At 50.8% G+C, this 16,561-nt stretch overlaps 6 protein-coding genes across 6 annotated transcripts; 3 read left to right on the top strand and 3 right to left on the bottom strand.

Moving 5' to 3' along the window:
* Positions 1 to 73: 73 nt before the first annotated feature.
* On the bottom strand, positions 74 to 2,562 carry AUEXF2481DRAFT_700002 (glycoside hydrolase family 13 protein; the record flags this gene model as incomplete). Its single annotated transcript, XM_013492233.1, has 5 exons — positions 74 to 1,929; positions 1,985 to 2,097; positions 2,149 to 2,248; positions 2,306 to 2,430; positions 2,484 to 2,562. The coding sequence occupies 5 exons, from the start codon at positions 2,560 to 2,562 to the stop codon at positions 235 to 237; spliced, it is 2,112 nt and encodes a 703-aa protein (XP_013347687.1). The 3' UTR covers positions 74 to 234.
* A 653-nt stretch (positions 2,563 to 3,215) lies between these two features.
* Positions 3,216 to 5,126, top strand: AUEXF2481DRAFT_26103 (uncharacterized protein; the record flags this gene model as incomplete). The annotated part of the gene is made up of 2 exons (XM_013491865.1): positions 3,216 to 3,603; positions 3,712 to 5,126. The coding sequence occupies 2 exons, from the start codon at positions 3,216 to 3,218 to the stop codon at positions 5,124 to 5,126; spliced, it is 1,803 nt and encodes a 600-aa protein (XP_013347319.1).
* Positions 5,127 to 6,350: 1,224 nt separating this feature from the next.
* On the bottom strand, positions 6,351 to 7,466 carry AUEXF2481DRAFT_26102 (uncharacterized protein; the record flags this gene model as incomplete). Its single annotated transcript, XM_013491864.1, has 1 exon — positions 6,351 to 7,466. The coding sequence occupies one exon, from the start codon at positions 7,464 to 7,466 to the stop codon at positions 6,351 to 6,353; it is 1,116 nt and encodes a 371-aa protein (XP_013347318.1).
* An 840-nt stretch (positions 7,467 to 8,306) lies between these two features.
* Positions 8,307 to 10,689, top strand: AUEXF2481DRAFT_36163 (uncharacterized protein). Its single transcript, XM_013491984.1, has 6 exons — positions 8,307 to 8,593; positions 8,661 to 8,827; positions 8,948 to 9,033; positions 9,086 to 9,445; positions 9,501 to 9,738; positions 9,797 to 10,689. Exons 1-6 carry the CDS (start codon positions 8,583 to 8,585, stop codon positions 10,486 to 10,488), a joined length of 1,554 nt encoding a protein of 517 aa, XP_013347438.1. The 5' UTR covers positions 8,307 to 8,582; the 3' UTR covers positions 10,489 to 10,689.
* Positions 10,690 to 11,646: 957 nt separating this feature from the next.
* Positions 11,647 to 14,708, bottom strand: AUEXF2481DRAFT_1681 (uncharacterized protein; the record flags this gene model as incomplete). The annotated part of the gene is made up of 9 exons (XM_013491711.1): positions 11,647 to 11,981; positions 12,032 to 12,123; positions 12,172 to 12,289; positions 12,344 to 12,698; positions 12,747 to 13,474; positions 13,522 to 13,577; positions 13,631 to 14,139; positions 14,194 to 14,246; positions 14,300 to 14,708. 9 exons carry the CDS (start codon positions 14,706 to 14,708, stop codon positions 11,647 to 11,649), a joined length of 2,655 nt encoding a protein of 884 aa, XP_013347165.1.
* Positions 14,709 to 15,491: 783 nt separating this feature from the next.
* Positions 15,492 to 16,550, top strand: AUEXF2481DRAFT_36161 (uncharacterized protein). The gene is made up of 2 exons (XM_013491983.1): positions 15,492 to 15,618; positions 15,672 to 16,550. Exons 1-2 carry the CDS (start codon positions 15,578 to 15,580, stop codon positions 16,075 to 16,077), a joined length of 447 nt encoding a protein of 148 aa, XP_013347437.1. The 5' UTR covers positions 15,492 to 15,577; the 3' UTR covers positions 16,078 to 16,550.
* The last annotated feature ends 11 nt before the right edge of the window (positions 16,551 to 16,561 follow it).

Below are 16,561 nucleotides of genomic sequence, written 5' to 3'. Positions count from 1 at the left end.
AGAACAGAATCAATTTACAAGGCACGCTGATAATTCCCCATCGATGAGCAAGTGCGCATAGCGACGTACGGTTTGGGCATTTTTTTTTTATGAAATAAGATACAATCTATGGTACGAGTCGTTTCCTCATCTCATCATTCCCGTGGGTTAGATATCATAGAAAAGCAAACAAGATCTTAATGCTTTATTACAGAGTCGATTCGAGAGCGAGAACCTGGGTAATAGTCAGTAGAGTCATTTCAGGTAGTTCCTTTGGAGGTCACTTACGATAGCCGTTCTTGTGGGGATGTAGACTTGGAGGAAGTTCTTTCTGTCGTTCCAAGCAAAGTCGGTAGTGAAGAAGCGAGTGCTCTCATCAACACGTCCCAAACCGCCGAAAGCAGGGCTATCGGAGTTCAAGACAATGCGGTAAGTGCCTCCCTGCTCGACACCGACACGGTAGTCTGTGAAGCTGTTTGTGGGGTGGAAGTTGAAGATCCAGAGAAGGCCAGCGCGCTCAAAGACAATGACCTTATCACTATCGTTCTTGAGGGAGATGTACGCTTGCTCGGAGTGTAGCCATCCGTACTTTTCCTCTGTCCATTGCATTTTGCTGTCAAAGTCGTTCAAGAAGTGGTAGCGAAGGTTCTTGTCGTCAACCAGGTTAAATTGACGGCGAGCGTAATGGAAGCTGTTGCCGTTGCCCTCGCGAGGGAAGTCGAGCCACTCGGGGTGTCCGAACTCGTTTCCTTCAAAGTTCAGGTATCCTTCACCTCCAAGGCCGTGAGTGATGAGACGAATCAACTTGTGCAGAGCCATACCACGCTCGATTACGGGGGTAAATTCTGTCAAGACAGACATGTTTGTGTACATTTCGGCGTCGCAGAGTCGGAAGAGAATGGTCTTGTCACCGACAAGAGCTTGGTCGTGAGACTCTGCGTAGGCAATGGTCTTCTCACCATGTCTTCTGTTTGTGAGGGTGAAGGCAAGGCTGCCCATATCCCAATCGATGTCCTCCTTTTCCTTCAGCCACTTGATATACAAGTCAGGGATTGCCATGGCAAGTCTGTAGTCGAAGCCAATTCCTCCCAAAGAGAGGGCGACGCAGAGGGCGGGCATGCCTGAGACATCCTCAGCAATAGTGATGGAGTCTGGGTAAAGCTGGTGCAGCATCTCGTTGGCGAGCATGAGGTAGACGACACCGTCTTCGTCAACTCCAGGGCCGAAGTATTCATGGTAGCCGCCAGAGAAACCCGTTCCGATTCCGTGGTGGGTATAAAGCATGCTGGTCACACCGTCGAAGCGGAAGCCATCAAAGTTGTACTCTTCCATCCAGAAGCGGAGGTTACTGAGCAAGAATCGCAAAACCTCGTGGTGACCATAGTTGAATAGTCTGCTGTCCCACAGCTCGTGTCTACCTCTTGCACCCTCGTGGAAGTAAAGGTGATCGCTGCCATCGAACATGTTCAAGCCATCAAGGACGTTCTTCGAAGCGTGACTGTGAACAACATCCAGCAAGACGGTAATACCCAGGCTGTGAGCTGTGTCGATGAGCTCTTTCAGCTCGTCAGGCAGACCATAACGACTGCTTGCAGCGAAGAAGCTGTTGATCTGGTAGCCAAAACTGGCGTAGTAGGCGTGCTCCATGACGGCCATGAGCTGAATAACGTTGTAGCCCAAGTGGTGAATTCTGGGCAATGTGTTTTGAGTGAACTCTTTGTATGTAGCGACTTTAGGGTCTGGCGACGAGATACCGACGTGGGCCTCGTAGATACGGGCACTCTTTGGCTTTGGGGGCTTTGGGTGCTTGAAGGTGTAACGCTCGTTCTTAGGAGGGTTCCAGAAGCGCGCATCGTAGACGGGAGAAACGTTTAGGTCTTGGGTGACTCTGGTGATCCAGGCAGGAATGCGCTCCTGTCTGGCGTGATCGTTCGGCACAACAAACGAGACCTGTGTGGTGGATTGAGTCAGTCTGGGTAGTTTGAAGACCTTCTTTCCTTCGAACCTTTATCTTCGAGTCGTGGGCAATGGCGGGCTTGCCGTTCTGCTGGGGCAAGGTGATTTCGAAGACGCCAAAGTCATTCTTCTTCATCTCGTGCGAGTCGCGGTTCCAGTTATCTGGTGGCCTGTTAGCCGATACTCAAGCGCGTAATTGGCGGTCGTTCTCACTGAAGTCGCCAATGAGGTAGGCTCTCAGAGCACTCTGGGCCCACTCGCGGTACACTATGTCGCCATTAGGCTTGACATTGAAGCCTAGCGTCTCGTAGCCCTATCGCAATGTCAGCTTTGGAGACACGGCAAATAGTTGGATCAGCAATTGGCTTACTCGGCTGAACTTTTCGAGACCGCCCTCAGTCTCGTCAATTGTCTTGATCCATTGTTGCGCTTTGCTGTATCTGCTCTTGAGAGCATCTTTGAAGGGTGAAAGCCAAGGATCGAGCTTGACGACGCCTGTAGAACGTTAGGTTTCACAGCTCACGGCGCAGGAAGACGATTGACGATACCAGTGCCGTCATTGGGAATGTCGTCGGCGGCTGGATGGCCCGCGATCGAGTTGTCGGAGCTTTGGTTGATGGGATCCATGGTTTGTTTCTCACGTGGAAGAGACAATGGATTGGAGAGGGATCTCGTGGGAACAAGAGAGGTTATATATGGAGAAGGAACAGAAGTGAAGAGGCGGACAGGGTTTTGATGTAATAAAGTGGTCGAGCAGCTTGATCCTCCACCACCCCAGCTCACCAGTTCTCCAGAGCCCGCTCCAGGATTATGATGCTATCCCGCATGAACTAGCCGTTTTCGGTCCGACTTTCGTGGGCGGTCGCTCAACATTTGACTTTTCCTGTCCAACGCGAACTTGCTGGGGTCCGGATGCACGAGCGTGCCCATATGTCTGTCTCTTCAACAGCCTCGACTGCCTCAGCGACCACTGCTCCAGCTTTGATTGTGTTGAGATAAACGTTCGTGCAAGATTGTGGTGCCGCGAGACCCTCGACAAACTACGTAGCTCCTCGTCCTCGGCGTTCGAGGGATACTTCCGATCAACCTATCAAAACACTTGGCCCAAGCCACCATGCACCCTCGAGCTTGTCCGTTATCTCCTTTGCGGGGAAGTGAATGCCCGAGTCATCATATCGAGTCAAGCAGCAAACATCAAGCTGGCTTTGGAGAGCTGCGATACCGAGTCTTCGGGTAGGTTCTCTTAGTCTGGGACATCTCGGTGGCTCTCTTTTACCACTATGCTCGCTACATCACACCGGTATACCCCTCATCAAGTCCGGGTAGCATACACCTTTACACGGACGCTACGCTCAAGTGCTGCGGCTCTCTCAAGCAGCTCGGACTTCCGCTCTAGCTTCTCTGGTCAAGGCTTCACTGGCTACTACGAGCCTGGCGATACTGAAGGTCCTTTGCGGAAAGCCTCTAACATTGGCGCCCCCAAGATCACTCCACGAGCTCTCAAAATGCATCTGGACCAGTTCGTAGTCGGCCAGGAACGAGCCAAGAAGGTACTCAGCTCAACTATCTACAACCACTATCAAAGGATCCAAGAGATTCAGCGGCAGGATGAGGAAGCACAGGAGTTACTCGAGCGCCAGGCCAGGAGATCAAGGCATCCAGTAGAAGGTTGGTCGCACTTCCTAAACCCCAGGATTACCTGTAGATGTACTTGCGGAACGCAAAACCATCATGAAGTCTGTGCCAGTATGAGCATATACTAACCAGTGCAAATAGATGAGTTTCCAGGCCATCACGCGACTATACACTCACATATCCATGTATGGGTCCCTCCATCACCACCTCTGACACCGTCTACTCTAGAAGACTCGTCTTCATTGACAATCGAGAAATCCAACATCATGCTGCTCGGCCCTTCAGGCGTTGGCAAGACGCTCATGGCGAAGACACTGGCTCGCGTTCTGGATGTGCCCTTCAGCATGTCCGACTGCACGCCATTCACGCAAGCGGGCTATATCGGTGAGGATGCAGACGTGTGCGTACAACGGTTGTTGGCCGCAGCGAATTACGATGTGGAAAAGGCGGAACATGGCATCATCTGTCTCGATGAGATTGACAAGATTGCTACGGCCAAAGTATCGAATGGCAAAGATGTCGGAGGAGAAGGGGTACAGCAGGCGCTGCTCAAGATTATCGAAGGCACTACCCTGCAAATACAAGCCAAACAAGAGAGAGGAAACAACTCTGGTCGCAACAACAACAACAATCAATATCCGAATGGGTCGCCCACGAACAGTCCACTGAGTGGCGGTGGTGCGGCTGGAGGCATGGTACAATCTCCTGGCAAGAGCGAGGTCTTCAATGTCAACACGAGCAATATCTTGTTCATATGCACTGGTGCATTTAGCGGCCTTCACAAAACAATCCTTGATCGTGTAGCCAAAGGAGGCATCGGTTTTGGTGCTAACGTACGTTCGAGCACTTCCCAAGACGGTGGAGCGCAGGAGACAACCATCACAGACGACGACGAGATGATCCGCAAGCATCTGCCATACTACATGCCCGCAGCTTCGGAAGAAGATTCGTACAACCCTTCATCAAAAGGCAAGAAGGCTACCTACAACATCCTGGACCTCGTCGAGCCGCAAGATTTGCAAAGGTACGGCATGATACCTGAACTGGTCGGCCGTATCCCAATTACATGTGCGCTTTCGGCTCTGGATATCAATGCCTTGGTCAAAGTCCTGACTGAGCCGCGGAACTCGTTGCTAAAACAGTATGAGCAGCTGTTCCAGCTCTCTTCAATAGAGCTCAGGATTACCTCTGCCGCACTTCACGCCATTGCAGAAACTGCTTACAGCATGGGCACTGGTGCCCGAGGTCTCCGCACTGTCTTGGAGAGATTGCTAGGCGACAGTATGTTCGAGGCACCAGGTTCTGATATTAAGCATATCGCCATAACCGAGGATGTAGCAAAGAGAAACTCTCCAGCTCTTTACTTTACACGCGATGGCAAGACGAGGTTCAACGCATTGCTCGTTAGAGAGGAAGAAGATTGGGAAGACCGCAAACGTGGTGAAGAACCTACGGAAAGTGACTTCGAGCGGAGGGCAAGAGCAAACAGTCGAGGTGGACATGCTACGACATTCGAAGAGTACCGCCAGAAGGCCACGGCCGCTGGATTCACATGATTTGTATGAACACACGATGAATATATGATCCTAAGCAACTTTCAATGAGAGCCGACATCTTGTCACTTCCAAATCTGCGAGTCCTCGAGGAAGGTCGAACTTTTCTTCGTACACCTATATCTCCTGATTGGACAAGCGGCGGCTTCTCATACATGACCGTGTATCCTGCTACAGCCATTAACGATTGTGACGATCTGACAAATTACACCGTCGGCCATCTTGACTGCAAATTCTCGGAGAAAGCCACACAATTGAAGCCTACCCATCAAACCTACCTCTCGTACATCTCACACCTCCCACCTCCTACCCTTCGCATCCCGTTCTCCAACAAGGATTGCACAGCGCAAAATGTTCAATATGAACGCTCGAGCCACATCTCATCAAGCCGCTTTAGCTCATCTGGGAGAGCGCCAGACTGAAGTCAACTTCTGTCCTTTCGATTCTTCCGAAGTATTCTGGAGGCACTGTGTTCGATCCACAGAAGCGGCATAGCATCGTCTTCTTTTGCTTCGTGCAGGCTCAAAGGTGCGAGGTGGATCTCTTTTGCCTTTCGATGATGCTTATACTTTTTTTGCTTCCTTTTTCGTTAGCGGCGTTTGTGGGCCTAGAGCTGGCAGGCTTTGACCGGATGTTGAGGGAATGACCCTGTTCTTCTTTTTTATATATGATGGCGGCGACGATATGCTTGAGAATGGCTAGTCTGCTTGCGTGATGCATCTGCAAGACCTCACTCAATGTCTGGAAGAAAGGACAGCCGCTCTAGTGCACTGCAGCAACTTCCTTGAGTTCGATCGCGTGGTTATGATAAACTCCTCTGGTCGAAACCTCTTAGGCACGCATCTCCCGAATCGAAGAATCGATTACAGCAAGACCTCTCCCCGTACTGTCACACTTGTAGCTACTTGAAAGCAGGATATTTGCTTGACTTGAGACGATGTCATTGTGAGATAATTCGCATCAACGACTCCCTGCGTTGCTAATACGAGATATAATTGTGTCTTTCCACAGCTCGTCGTTGCCCTGCTTTTAACAGTGTAAAGAGAGGGTTTGACAATACGAGGAGGCCAGAGAATGTCAATGATAGGCATGAGACAAAGGAAAGATCGATACTGGAGATTTGGTTTGGACAAACGAGTTATTAGATTGTATAACGACATCGGACATCATAACACAGCGATCAGATTTCACATGAGACAGAAGACAAGAGTCACGGACCTGCCTTCCTTAATTCGAGCGGATACAGAGCGGGGTGTGTTTCGAAGGGGGAGAGAAGACGCCGAACTCGCGATGTACTCGCCTGTTCTGCCGCAAAGTGAAACGGGCATTCTTGGTGATCAACACACTACCACGTTCATTATAATCAGCCTCAGCAATCCATTCACGGTGCATCGCATTGAGTTTCCTGGCTAGATCGATCCACATTGTGGCATATGCGGGGTCTTTCTGGTATAGCAGAGGCAGAGTAATGTCCAACCAAGAGCTAAAACCATGAAACCAATAATCGACAAAGTCAGGGTCTAGGAAGTCACTTTCGCCTCCCCTACCTTTTGCGAGACGATCAAGAGCCGAACGACGGCGCTCAGAGCGAATGATCGCTGACGACCTGACATAAGCGATCGCCGCACTGGGAGAAATCTTAGTCAATGAAGGCCGGTGGTACTCAGCAAAATCGGTGGACGCTGTTCGCTCGTAACCATAGCCGTGTGGCCAGAGACCTTCGTCCCAGAGAAGAATATGCCACTTCTTGGAGAATTGTTTGTAATCGAGCCGTCCAGCAGTTATGAGGTCGTGTTTGGATTTGAGATCGTCAATTCGGCGGGCGTGAACGGCGTGGACGCGTAGGAGGAGAGCAAAGCCTCTTGGCCAATTGTGCTTCCAGGTCATAATGGCAGACACGTTCGTCTTACTATGGGTTGTGTTACGAGCATGCTTTTCGAGCGCCACATACTCGTCAACGAGCATGGGTGACGAAAGAGCAAGATCAGCAAGCATCTTACCAATGTGTTCATCAAGGTATTCCATCTCGGACTCGAGGACTTCAATCATATCATGAAGACCTTCAGCAGCCGCTTCATTGGAGTCGATGTGAGTATAGATGCTGGCGAGCATAAAGAGGCGATAAGAGAGGTCAGTCGGACTAATGGCTTCAGTGACTTCCTTGAGAGCTTGGGGGTGGAGAGTGTCAACAAGGTCGTGACTGTTTTCCGCGTAGCGGTTGAAGTCGTTGAGCCAAGTCTCCTTGCTCGAGTATTCAGATCTCTGAGGGGCTTTCTGGGGAGATGGCTTGGTCCCAATAGCTGCCAGATGTGGCATGTCCTTTGATGTGATTTCCAGAGGCATTGTAACTGTATTCCTTGCGAGAATGGTTAGTAATATCTGCTGTTAGTGTCCGATGCTGTCCCGCAGTTGAGGAGCACTATGCATGGATGCTTGACTTTATGTGAAAGCTCCACTGAAGACAATGAGATTGTCTCTTTGTTACAACCTCTTTTGTGTCCAAGCACCTTGAAAGAATTGACACCCAGCTCGACCCAGAACAAAGCATGACCTCGAAGTCCTTTGTTGTAAAGAAAAATCGCATTTGACTCAATGACGCTTGCCCAGAAGATATTCTGACACACCCCAATGATCAGAGCGAGCGACAATGAGCTGTAGCAAGGCATAGTCATATTGTTTGTCGAGACATCTGACGCAGAGCCGTGGAAAATATGTATCTCGGTGGCACCGCTCCAGATTCGAAGATGTTCGTGCCTTGAGACAGCTACAAGTGTGACAGTGTTTCGCGCATGGGAAGGCTAGAGGGTGGCGTAGGCAAGAGAGTGTTGTGTCACGTAGAGATGACGCGCGTAAGACAGAATATGGGCGCAAGCAGGGACAAGTGTGCGACGTGAGGGCATGATAGTCGGAGAGCCTGAGAGATTGTGTAGGCAGCGGAAGGATGCGAGTTGTTCGTGAGAAGTGAAGCTCGGAGAAGGCGCGAGTAGGAGTGCGAATCAAGAGGCAGGCGCATTTAGTGGTTGATAGACAGAAACCCCGGTCTCGCAGCAGCACAGAAAGGAACAAATCGGGTGGGCTTCCCAAAAGGGTATGGTTCAGCCTCGATCTGGAGGTCAGAAGTGCTGGCCACTTTGGAAGCAGATATGGGCAGAGTGTTGATATGGAGCAGTTGCGATCGTAACAGAACATGTTCAAGATCCTCAAACCACTCGTATGCATGTGAAAATAGTGAGGGAGCTAGAACATTGTTTGTCGAGGGATATAGGCCAGGCGGTGAAGATTAATGTTCAGCAGCTTCCATATTTCTGGCCAAGTTGCAAAGTCACGGAATCTCGAGCTCGGTCCTTTCCCGCCCGGCAAGAACTTGAGGTGGCTCTTCGAACTTCAACCTCCCAGCAGACCGACCTCCATCTCCATCACCTCTCCACTCCCATCAATTCCTTCCCGAGACCCGTCAAAATGCTCAGCAGGTACGCACCAAGCTGTCGCCACCCACTTTCGCGAGGCCAATCCGACTGACCCGACTGCGCTCCATAGCGGCATTGCCAGGTCATTGAGGGCTTCCGCCCGTCGCCCTGCTACTTTGCAGCGCGCCTTCCAGCCCATCAAGTCTTCGTTCGCTCCCGCCTTGAGCCAGCGCTACGCCAGCACCACCCCCAACCAGGATGGCAGAGTCCACCAGGTCATTGGTGCCGTCGTTGACGGTATGAGAAAACCTTTTCCCCACGACGCCGAGCACAAGCGCCACTGCCGCCGCATGTCCATTGTCGCTGCTCGCACCTCGTAGCCACAACATGAACACGCATACTGATGCATAATTACAGTCAAGTTCGACGGTGAGCAGCTGCCCGCCATTCTCAACGCCGTCAACACCGAGAACAACGGTCAGAAGCTCGTCCTCGAGGTCGCCGTAAGCTTCGCCGCACTACCCCTGCAACATAGACTCGTCTAACAAGCTCTAGCAACATTTGGGTGAGAACGTCGTCCGCTGCATTGCCATGGACGGTACCGAGGGTCTCGTCCGTGGCCGCAAGGTCGTCGACACTGGTGCCCCCATCATGATTCCCGTCGGTCCCGGCTGTCTCGGTCGCATCATGAACGTCACTGGTGACCCCATTGACGAGCGTGGTCCTATCAAGGGAACCAAGCTTGCCCCCATTCACGCCGAAGCTCCCGCATTCGTTGACCAGTCCACCTCTGCCGAGATTCTCGCCACTGGTATCAAGGTTGTCGACCTTCTCGCCCCTTACGCCCGTGGTGGTAAGATTGGTCTTTTCGGCGGTGCCGGTGTCGGCAAGACTGTCTTCATTCAGGAGCTCATTGTATGTCTCTCACACTCCCTTCGTCCCAGCCTCAGATAACTAATGTTCACCGCAGAACAACATCGCCAAGGCTCACGGTGGTTACTCCGTCTTCACTGGTGTCGGTGAGCGCACTCGTGAGGGTAACGATTTGTACCACGAAATGCAGGAGACCGGTGTCATTCAGCTTGACGGCGAGTCCAAGGTCGCCCTTGTCTTCGGTCAGATGAACGAGCCCCCAGGTGCCCGTGCCCGTGTCGCCCTTACTGGTCTTACCGTCGCCGAGTACTTCCGTGACGAGGAGGGTCAGGATGGTGAGTTTGCCTGAAATGCTTCCTAGACTGCGGACAAGCTTGACTAACTCGTTTCTAGTGCTTCTCTTCATTGACAACATTTTCCGTTTCACCCAGGCCGGTTCCGAGGTGTCTGCCCTTCTCGGTCGTATTCCCTCTGCCGTCGGTTACCAGCCCACCCTCGCCGTCGACATGGGTGGTATGCAAGAGCGTATTACCACCACCCAGAAGGGTTCCATTACCTCGGTCCAGGCTGTCTACGTCCCCGCTGATGATTTGACTGACCCTGCTCCTGCCACCACCTTCGCCCATTTGGACGCCACCACTGTCTTGTCCCGTGGTATCTCCGAGTTGGGTATCTACCCCGCTGTCGACCCTCTGGATTCCAAGTCTCGTATGCTCGACCCCCGTATCGTTGGTCAGGACCACTACGACACCGCCTCCAAGGTCCAGCAGATGCTCCAGGAGTACAAGTCGCTCCAGGATATCATTGCCATTCTTGGTATGGATGAGTTGTCTGAGGCTGACAAGCTTACCGTCGAGCGTGCCCGTAAGCTCCAGCGTTTCCTGTCGCAACCCTTCACCGTTGCCCAGGTCTTCACTGGTATCGAGGGTGTCCTCGTCGACCTCAAGGAGACCATCAAGTCATTCAAGGCCATCATCGCTGGTGAGGCCGATGACCTTCCCGAGGGTGCCTTCTACATGGTTGGTGATCTCGCAAGTGCCCGCGCCAAGGGCGAGAAGATTCTTGCCGATCTTGAGAAGAAGTAGATCTCGTAATGGAGAATGTTGATGAGGAGCTTTCTGGGCAATCTGCCATAGCCATACCCGCGACGAATATCAAAAGATTAAAAGCGACATTGTAAAAAGGGAGGGGTCGTCTTTTGGCGGAAAGAGGTGAATGGAGATTACCGAGAGCTTGTGTACTTTAAGAACTGCGATTTCCTCTGTGTCCACAAATACTCGGCCCCCTCCCGTTCAGCGTAGCGAAAGTCGAAACATTTACAAACACTTTAACCAATGTTTTGGTTCATCGTACAGTGAACAGCATGTGACTTACGAAGCAACCAATATGGACAGACACTCACACTTGCACCGTCAACCCCACAGAAGCTCTGTCTCAAGGCACGAGCGGAGATAGTCTCTGGAGAACCAGCCACCCTCCACACTCTTCCGAGATACAGTTTGAGATCCAAAAAGCACTGTGCCTTTTTATAGTTCTGGTGTTGATCCCCCTTCGACTTCGGGAGACTACTCTCTGATTACTTCCTCCACACTCTCATCAGATACAGTTCGAGATCCAGAAAGCACTTTGCCTTTTTACAGCTCTGATGTTGGTTCCCTCTGGGAGTCTACTCACAGATGACCTGACGTCAAGGTCAGTGCAGCTCAAGACCATAGGCATACTCTGATTCCCTCTGATGCATATCATGCACACTATCTGTTGCCAAACAATGTTGCTCACGTGGATGTACACTATGCACGGGATAATGATGTAGATGCTACTTTTGATTGTTTTGGTATGAGATGAGTGATGCTTTTGTCTGTCTGTCTGTGCAAGAAGAGAATGGGTATGTAAATGGCCGAGACACATTCGTCTCGCCTGATGATGTGGGATGTCTTAGTAAAATCATGATGAGGAAAATATGCTTCTAGCTAGAGACCATGTTGAGCTGTATCTCTGCGAGTGCTTGTGCTTGTGCTAGTTCTGGCGAGGGATGATGATATATTGACTTGTCGAGAGCCACTTGAGAAAATGCAAATAAGAGACAAAGGAAAGAAAACGTAAAGAAAATCTGGCCAGTGTGGCGCAGTTGTAAAAAGACGATTGTTCTCTGAGACCTAGTGTGGTGTCCGCTGATCTTGTGGACTGCTGTCTGGAAGTGAAGAGTCATGTGTTGGATTTGGTGTTAGAGGCTTTCCGTCGCATCAAAAGCGAGCCGTGTTTCTCTCAATTTGCTTGAGTTCGGCCAGAATGCCCTTCATCTTTGGATCGGCGCGCGCCAGGATGATCTCGAGCTCGTGCTTGATATCTGCGACGATGGGACTGTCTTTGGGTCGCTGCTCAATAATAAGAGAGAATTGCGCGAAGATATCGTTGGAGATATCGGAGCATCCTTGGACCATCTTTGCTACCTGTGCGATCGTGGCAGAGTTGATTGCCTCAACGGTGACGTTGGTTGCTTCAGAGAAAGGGGAGTCAGGTCCTGGTGTCTTGACGCGATGCTTGAGAATGTCGACACAGCGGTCTGTACACCCGGTTCCTGTTCTGCGCGTTAGCTCAGAACACTGGAGGCAGTATGATGCTGCGAACCACTCTGCTGCTTAGAAATCTGGTAGGTTGGTAACATCGCCTCGGCAAAGTAGCCATCGCGGTGATCCTTGGCTGCTAACTGCTTGGTGTTCCTTCAGTCGATCAGTATGCTTTTGGTAATTAGGAGTAGGCATACATACTTCATCGTCTTGTCAAAAGTCTTCTTGTGTTCGGCGAATAGAGAAACTACACCATATCTCTGGGCAGCCACGAATCGCTCAAAAGGTCCAGTGGCAATGTTGAAGCGATTGATTGAGTCTGTGGCAGAATCAGCATGTACCTTTGAGTCGGCCAAAGCAAGGTCGCTCATACCGGTCAGATGGTCCGAGGCAGTATCGAGTCCTTCTAGAATCTTGACTTCCACGGATTCAATCGAATCTCTCTGTGCCACGATAAAGTCGGGCCAACTGTCATTGATACAGTCCTCTGCTACCTTGAACATCTTGGCGTTCCAAGATTCATTGCCTGTCAGCTTGCGGGTCCAAGTGCCGTCACGTCGAGCGAAAGCTCTGATTGTGGCGTGGGGCCAGTTTCGGCGGACCTTAGTAAGGTACTGCTCCGCATGTTGGCATATCTCTCGGAAGCGGCGGTTGATGGGAGCTGCCAGAATTTCCGGCGCTTGCTTTGCAACTGTTGTAGGATGGTGTCTCAGCGTCTCGCAAATTGCCTAGGACATATTAGCTGCAGTCCGAAGTCCATTCTGATCATATCTAACCTGCTGGAATTGTGTCTGAGACTCGGCACTGACATGTTGGCCCGACATACGCACGCTGCTTGCCCAGATGTGCAGCCTCTCAATGAAGCCCACAATTGAATGTGAGATGTGACGCTCAAAATTGGCCCAGACATCGGCAGAGGCAAGGCCAAGAGCGTGTCTTCGCAGAGCGGGCACTTCTGTAGCCTCAGGGCCCAGCTGTGCTTCGCTTGCCTTCGATCTTTCCTTGTATCCTTTAAGCCAGTTGTAATGCTTGTTGGAGATGCAGTAGATGGTTTCCGGCTCGCCTGCAGGAACGTAGTCTTTCTTCTTCTCGTGAAGCATTTGTCTCACCGCGACATTTCTCATCCAGACGACGGTCTCCAGCTGTTGATTGAGAAGGCTCTGATGAGCCTGTCTCAGATTATCTTGTTCGAATAAACCGCGAGACCCATTCTCTGAAGATCGCATCTGGCGTTCGCTCTCAGCAACTTGTTTCTTGACCTGGAGATATGGCTTGGCGTATTTCTTGTACTCTCTAGCAAGTTCGTCCAGATTGCCTGTCTCATCGGTATGTGTGCACACGATTGTAGTATGGCCTTTGAAACGCTCGCCATAGTCATCGAGCAGAGTCTGGACTGTCTTGTTGTCAATGCAGCGTTTGATGGGTGTGACAATCCAGAGATGATCGCACATTGATAGATGCTTGCTGCTGATGCGTGCACGAACAAGATTCGTGTCGGAGATACCTGTGTTGTTTAGTGCTATACATGAAGATATGTCGGACTCAACATACCGGGAAGATCCGCAAGAATGATGTGCTGAAGGAGGCGAGGCCCACTGACACCAACGCTACAAGACAGTCAGGTTTGTGTTCCCAAGCAACAAGATATAGGACAACTCACGAGACTTTGTGGACAAGGGGCCAAAGTGTGCCTCTCGAGTTCCAAGTCGATCTTGAAAACAAGAAAGGTTCTGTCCGTCTACCAAGCTGGTGAGCGGTATCAGCTTCGAACAGATTGGAAAGATGTCTGGGCATTTCATCGTTGATCAGTCTGTGAGACCGGTTCAGGAGCTCTTCGACGATCACATCGACGCTACCATTCATGCGACCGTGTCCTATGTAGGCCTTCATAGCTTCCAAGGACTTGAAGTCTGTGCTAGTATGAAAAAGGTCAGAAAAGGTATCTTCAGCAGTCTTTGCTTTTGCACAGTATAGCTCTTCTTGGTTCTTTGTCCAAGAGTCATCCTTCTCAAAGTGGTAAACGAGAAAATCGTCAATGTGCTCTCTGAGGAGAGCTGCAATGCTTGTGTCGTCCAAGAGTTCGATGTGAGCCGCAAACTTCTTGTTCTGTCCTGCGAATGGTTGACGAAACTCGGTCACTACGCAAGTGCAACTTCGCCCAGCATTCCCCTGTACAGTAAAGTCAGTGTTCGACCTTCAGAGGAAGCACAAGATTTGAAAAACCTCTTTGGCAAGATGCGGAGTATCAAGAAGTGAGTTGATGAGAGAGCTCTTTCCTACTAATATGTTAGCGAAGCAATTTTCTTTTTGGCGTATAGAAACACAATACCAGCGCCGGCTTCTCCCAGTAGAGCGATGACCAACTTAGGAGGGTCAGGGAACGCGCTGAGCTCAGAAACTGTAGAGCGCAGTTTCTCGACTTTTTCGTTCTTGAGTACACCCCGCCCAAGTTGTCCGTTGATCTGGCCCAGAAGGATCTCGATACGCCTCACGATGCCAGCTATCTGGAAATGATATGCGGCATGGTCCGGGTAAGCCTCTTGATTCTCTGAATAAAGGATGTCACCTCGCTCGGGCTCTTTGTCGAGCTCGTAGTTGTCGTCCTGACCAAGATCGTGGTCATCTGAGTCATCGCTCGCAGCATCCAGATATCTTTTAGCATAAGGCTGATACTGAAATGGACTGTCTAGCTCGCGCTTCCTCTTTCGCAGCACAACGGCACTGCAAGGTGAAGACATGACTCACTCTGTACCGCAATAGGATACAGCGTGGTAATACCGCAATGCCGCAGATTTCTGAGAATCCTCGAAAGCGACGGTAGAAGTTTGATTTCGTGTGAGTAGGAGTGGTCGGTAAGTTTGCGAAGAGAAAGGTGAGAAGGGGGGGGGGGGGGGGTCGTTGGCGCTGTATAAAAGTGCTGTCGAGGGGGGGGGGGGGGGGGGGGGGGGGGGGGGGGGGGGGGGGGGGGGGCTTCTTTAAACAAGGAACGTAAGAGGAAGAGAGAAAAGGAAGAGAGAATGCGCGCGATAGAGAGAGGAAGAGGGAGGGAAAGGAGCGAAGTTTATTGATAGGAAAAAATGTGAGACGACGGTTGTATGTCCAAGTGAACTGAAAACACTAGGTAACATTCAGTCTTGACTTGACTTATCTCGTTGACGCGTTCGAGGAAAAGGGGAGAGTGAGGTAGAACTTGATGTGAGATACTACCGCGGGTCCCGCAAGCAGTATGGTAGACACTCTTCAATTGAAAGACAGAGGTGCCTGAAAAAATGGATTGAATGGATTGATGGCTGGGTGCAGTCTTACGCCATGTCTCTCTCAGCATGCAAAACATCAGACGCATAAAAATTGAGACGTACGGCACATATACTCCAGAGACACCATTTCTAACAGCTTGCACGTCTACTTACCATGGTACAGATGAGAGTATGAGATGTGCCTCAGGCATGGATTAGCTGGAGGGAGAGGAGTGACGACGCCAAGATCGGTAGGCCTTGTCACCTTCTCAAGCAACCAAACACTTTAATTCTTGACTCGACCAAATCTAGGAACGATCTGAAACGACTTGAGGGCTTCTGGGCCAAGAGACGTTGGATTGGTAGCAGTCATGTTTTGTCTACGAACGTGGCTTCCAGTCCTCTTCTTCATGTTAGTGTTGCTGGGTACGAGAGTGCCGATCTCATTGCTGACCAAAACGTCAGATCAAATGTACCACCGCTTTACCTGGTGCTGTTCATCTCGGCCATGTACTATTTGAATCGACCGTGCGTCTATTGCTCGCTGCTCCTCACCGTACTCGTCATCTCCGTTTACGACTTCAACACCAACTGGTTTGAGCCTCAGCCCGAATCCTCGTCTTCGTCTTCGTCTTCGTCTTCGTCGCATCCCGGAAACTTGGCAGCGACCGCTCTCGGAGACAACATTGCTGTTGCGACATCAGCCATACAGTCGGCGGCGGCGTCGATCGCGCAGTCTGTTGCCGATGGCCTCACGAAAAAGACAGGACTCGACGTACAATCGCAAATCAGTGTGGCAGAATGGTTGAAAGAGTTGTTCAACAAGAAGGAATGGCGCATACCCTGCATCGATGTCGCTGTGAGGCTCTAGAAGATTGGATCACTGCCATCCGAAAGACATCTGGTCACCTTGGAGGTATAATGACATGAGAAGCATTTTCGGCGTTGGGTCACACGACAAAAGGGTACTTGGGAGGAGAAACATTGCATACTTGGAGTTCAGCGCGGCATTGTTGAGCCTTCTGACATAGAGAGAATCAGTTCAAATGACGGACTGCTGTCGAGCACTTTGGCTCCGCAAGATAGGTGGTGGGTATACTCGAGGACCGACAAGCGAGGTTCCTCATTCAATGAGATGCCTCAGTCTACTATGTTCGTAGCTCACCGAGACTATGTCTGGTAGTGCCTTCCTGCTCGGATACATGACAATGTAGGAATAGCCACTGCTTTGCATAGTTCTGTTGACCTGGGCTTTGACCAAGAATATTGTGCAAACCTATAGCGTACTATAGCCGAGCGGCTGAAAAGCAATCCCCGCTTCCGAGTCAACGACTTCATATTCTCTGTGTCACATC

Source organism: Aureobasidium subglaciale, assembly GCF_000721755.1.
Source record: "Aureobasidium subglaciale EXF-2481 unplaced genomic scaffold scaffold_2, whole genome shotgun sequence".
Classification (NCBI taxonomy): Eukaryota; Fungi; Ascomycota; class Dothideomycetes; order Dothideales; family Saccotheciaceae; genus Aureobasidium; species Aureobasidium subglaciale.
Note: the sequence above shows the minus strand (reverse complement) of the source record. Positions and strands in the feature narration are given on the sequence as shown.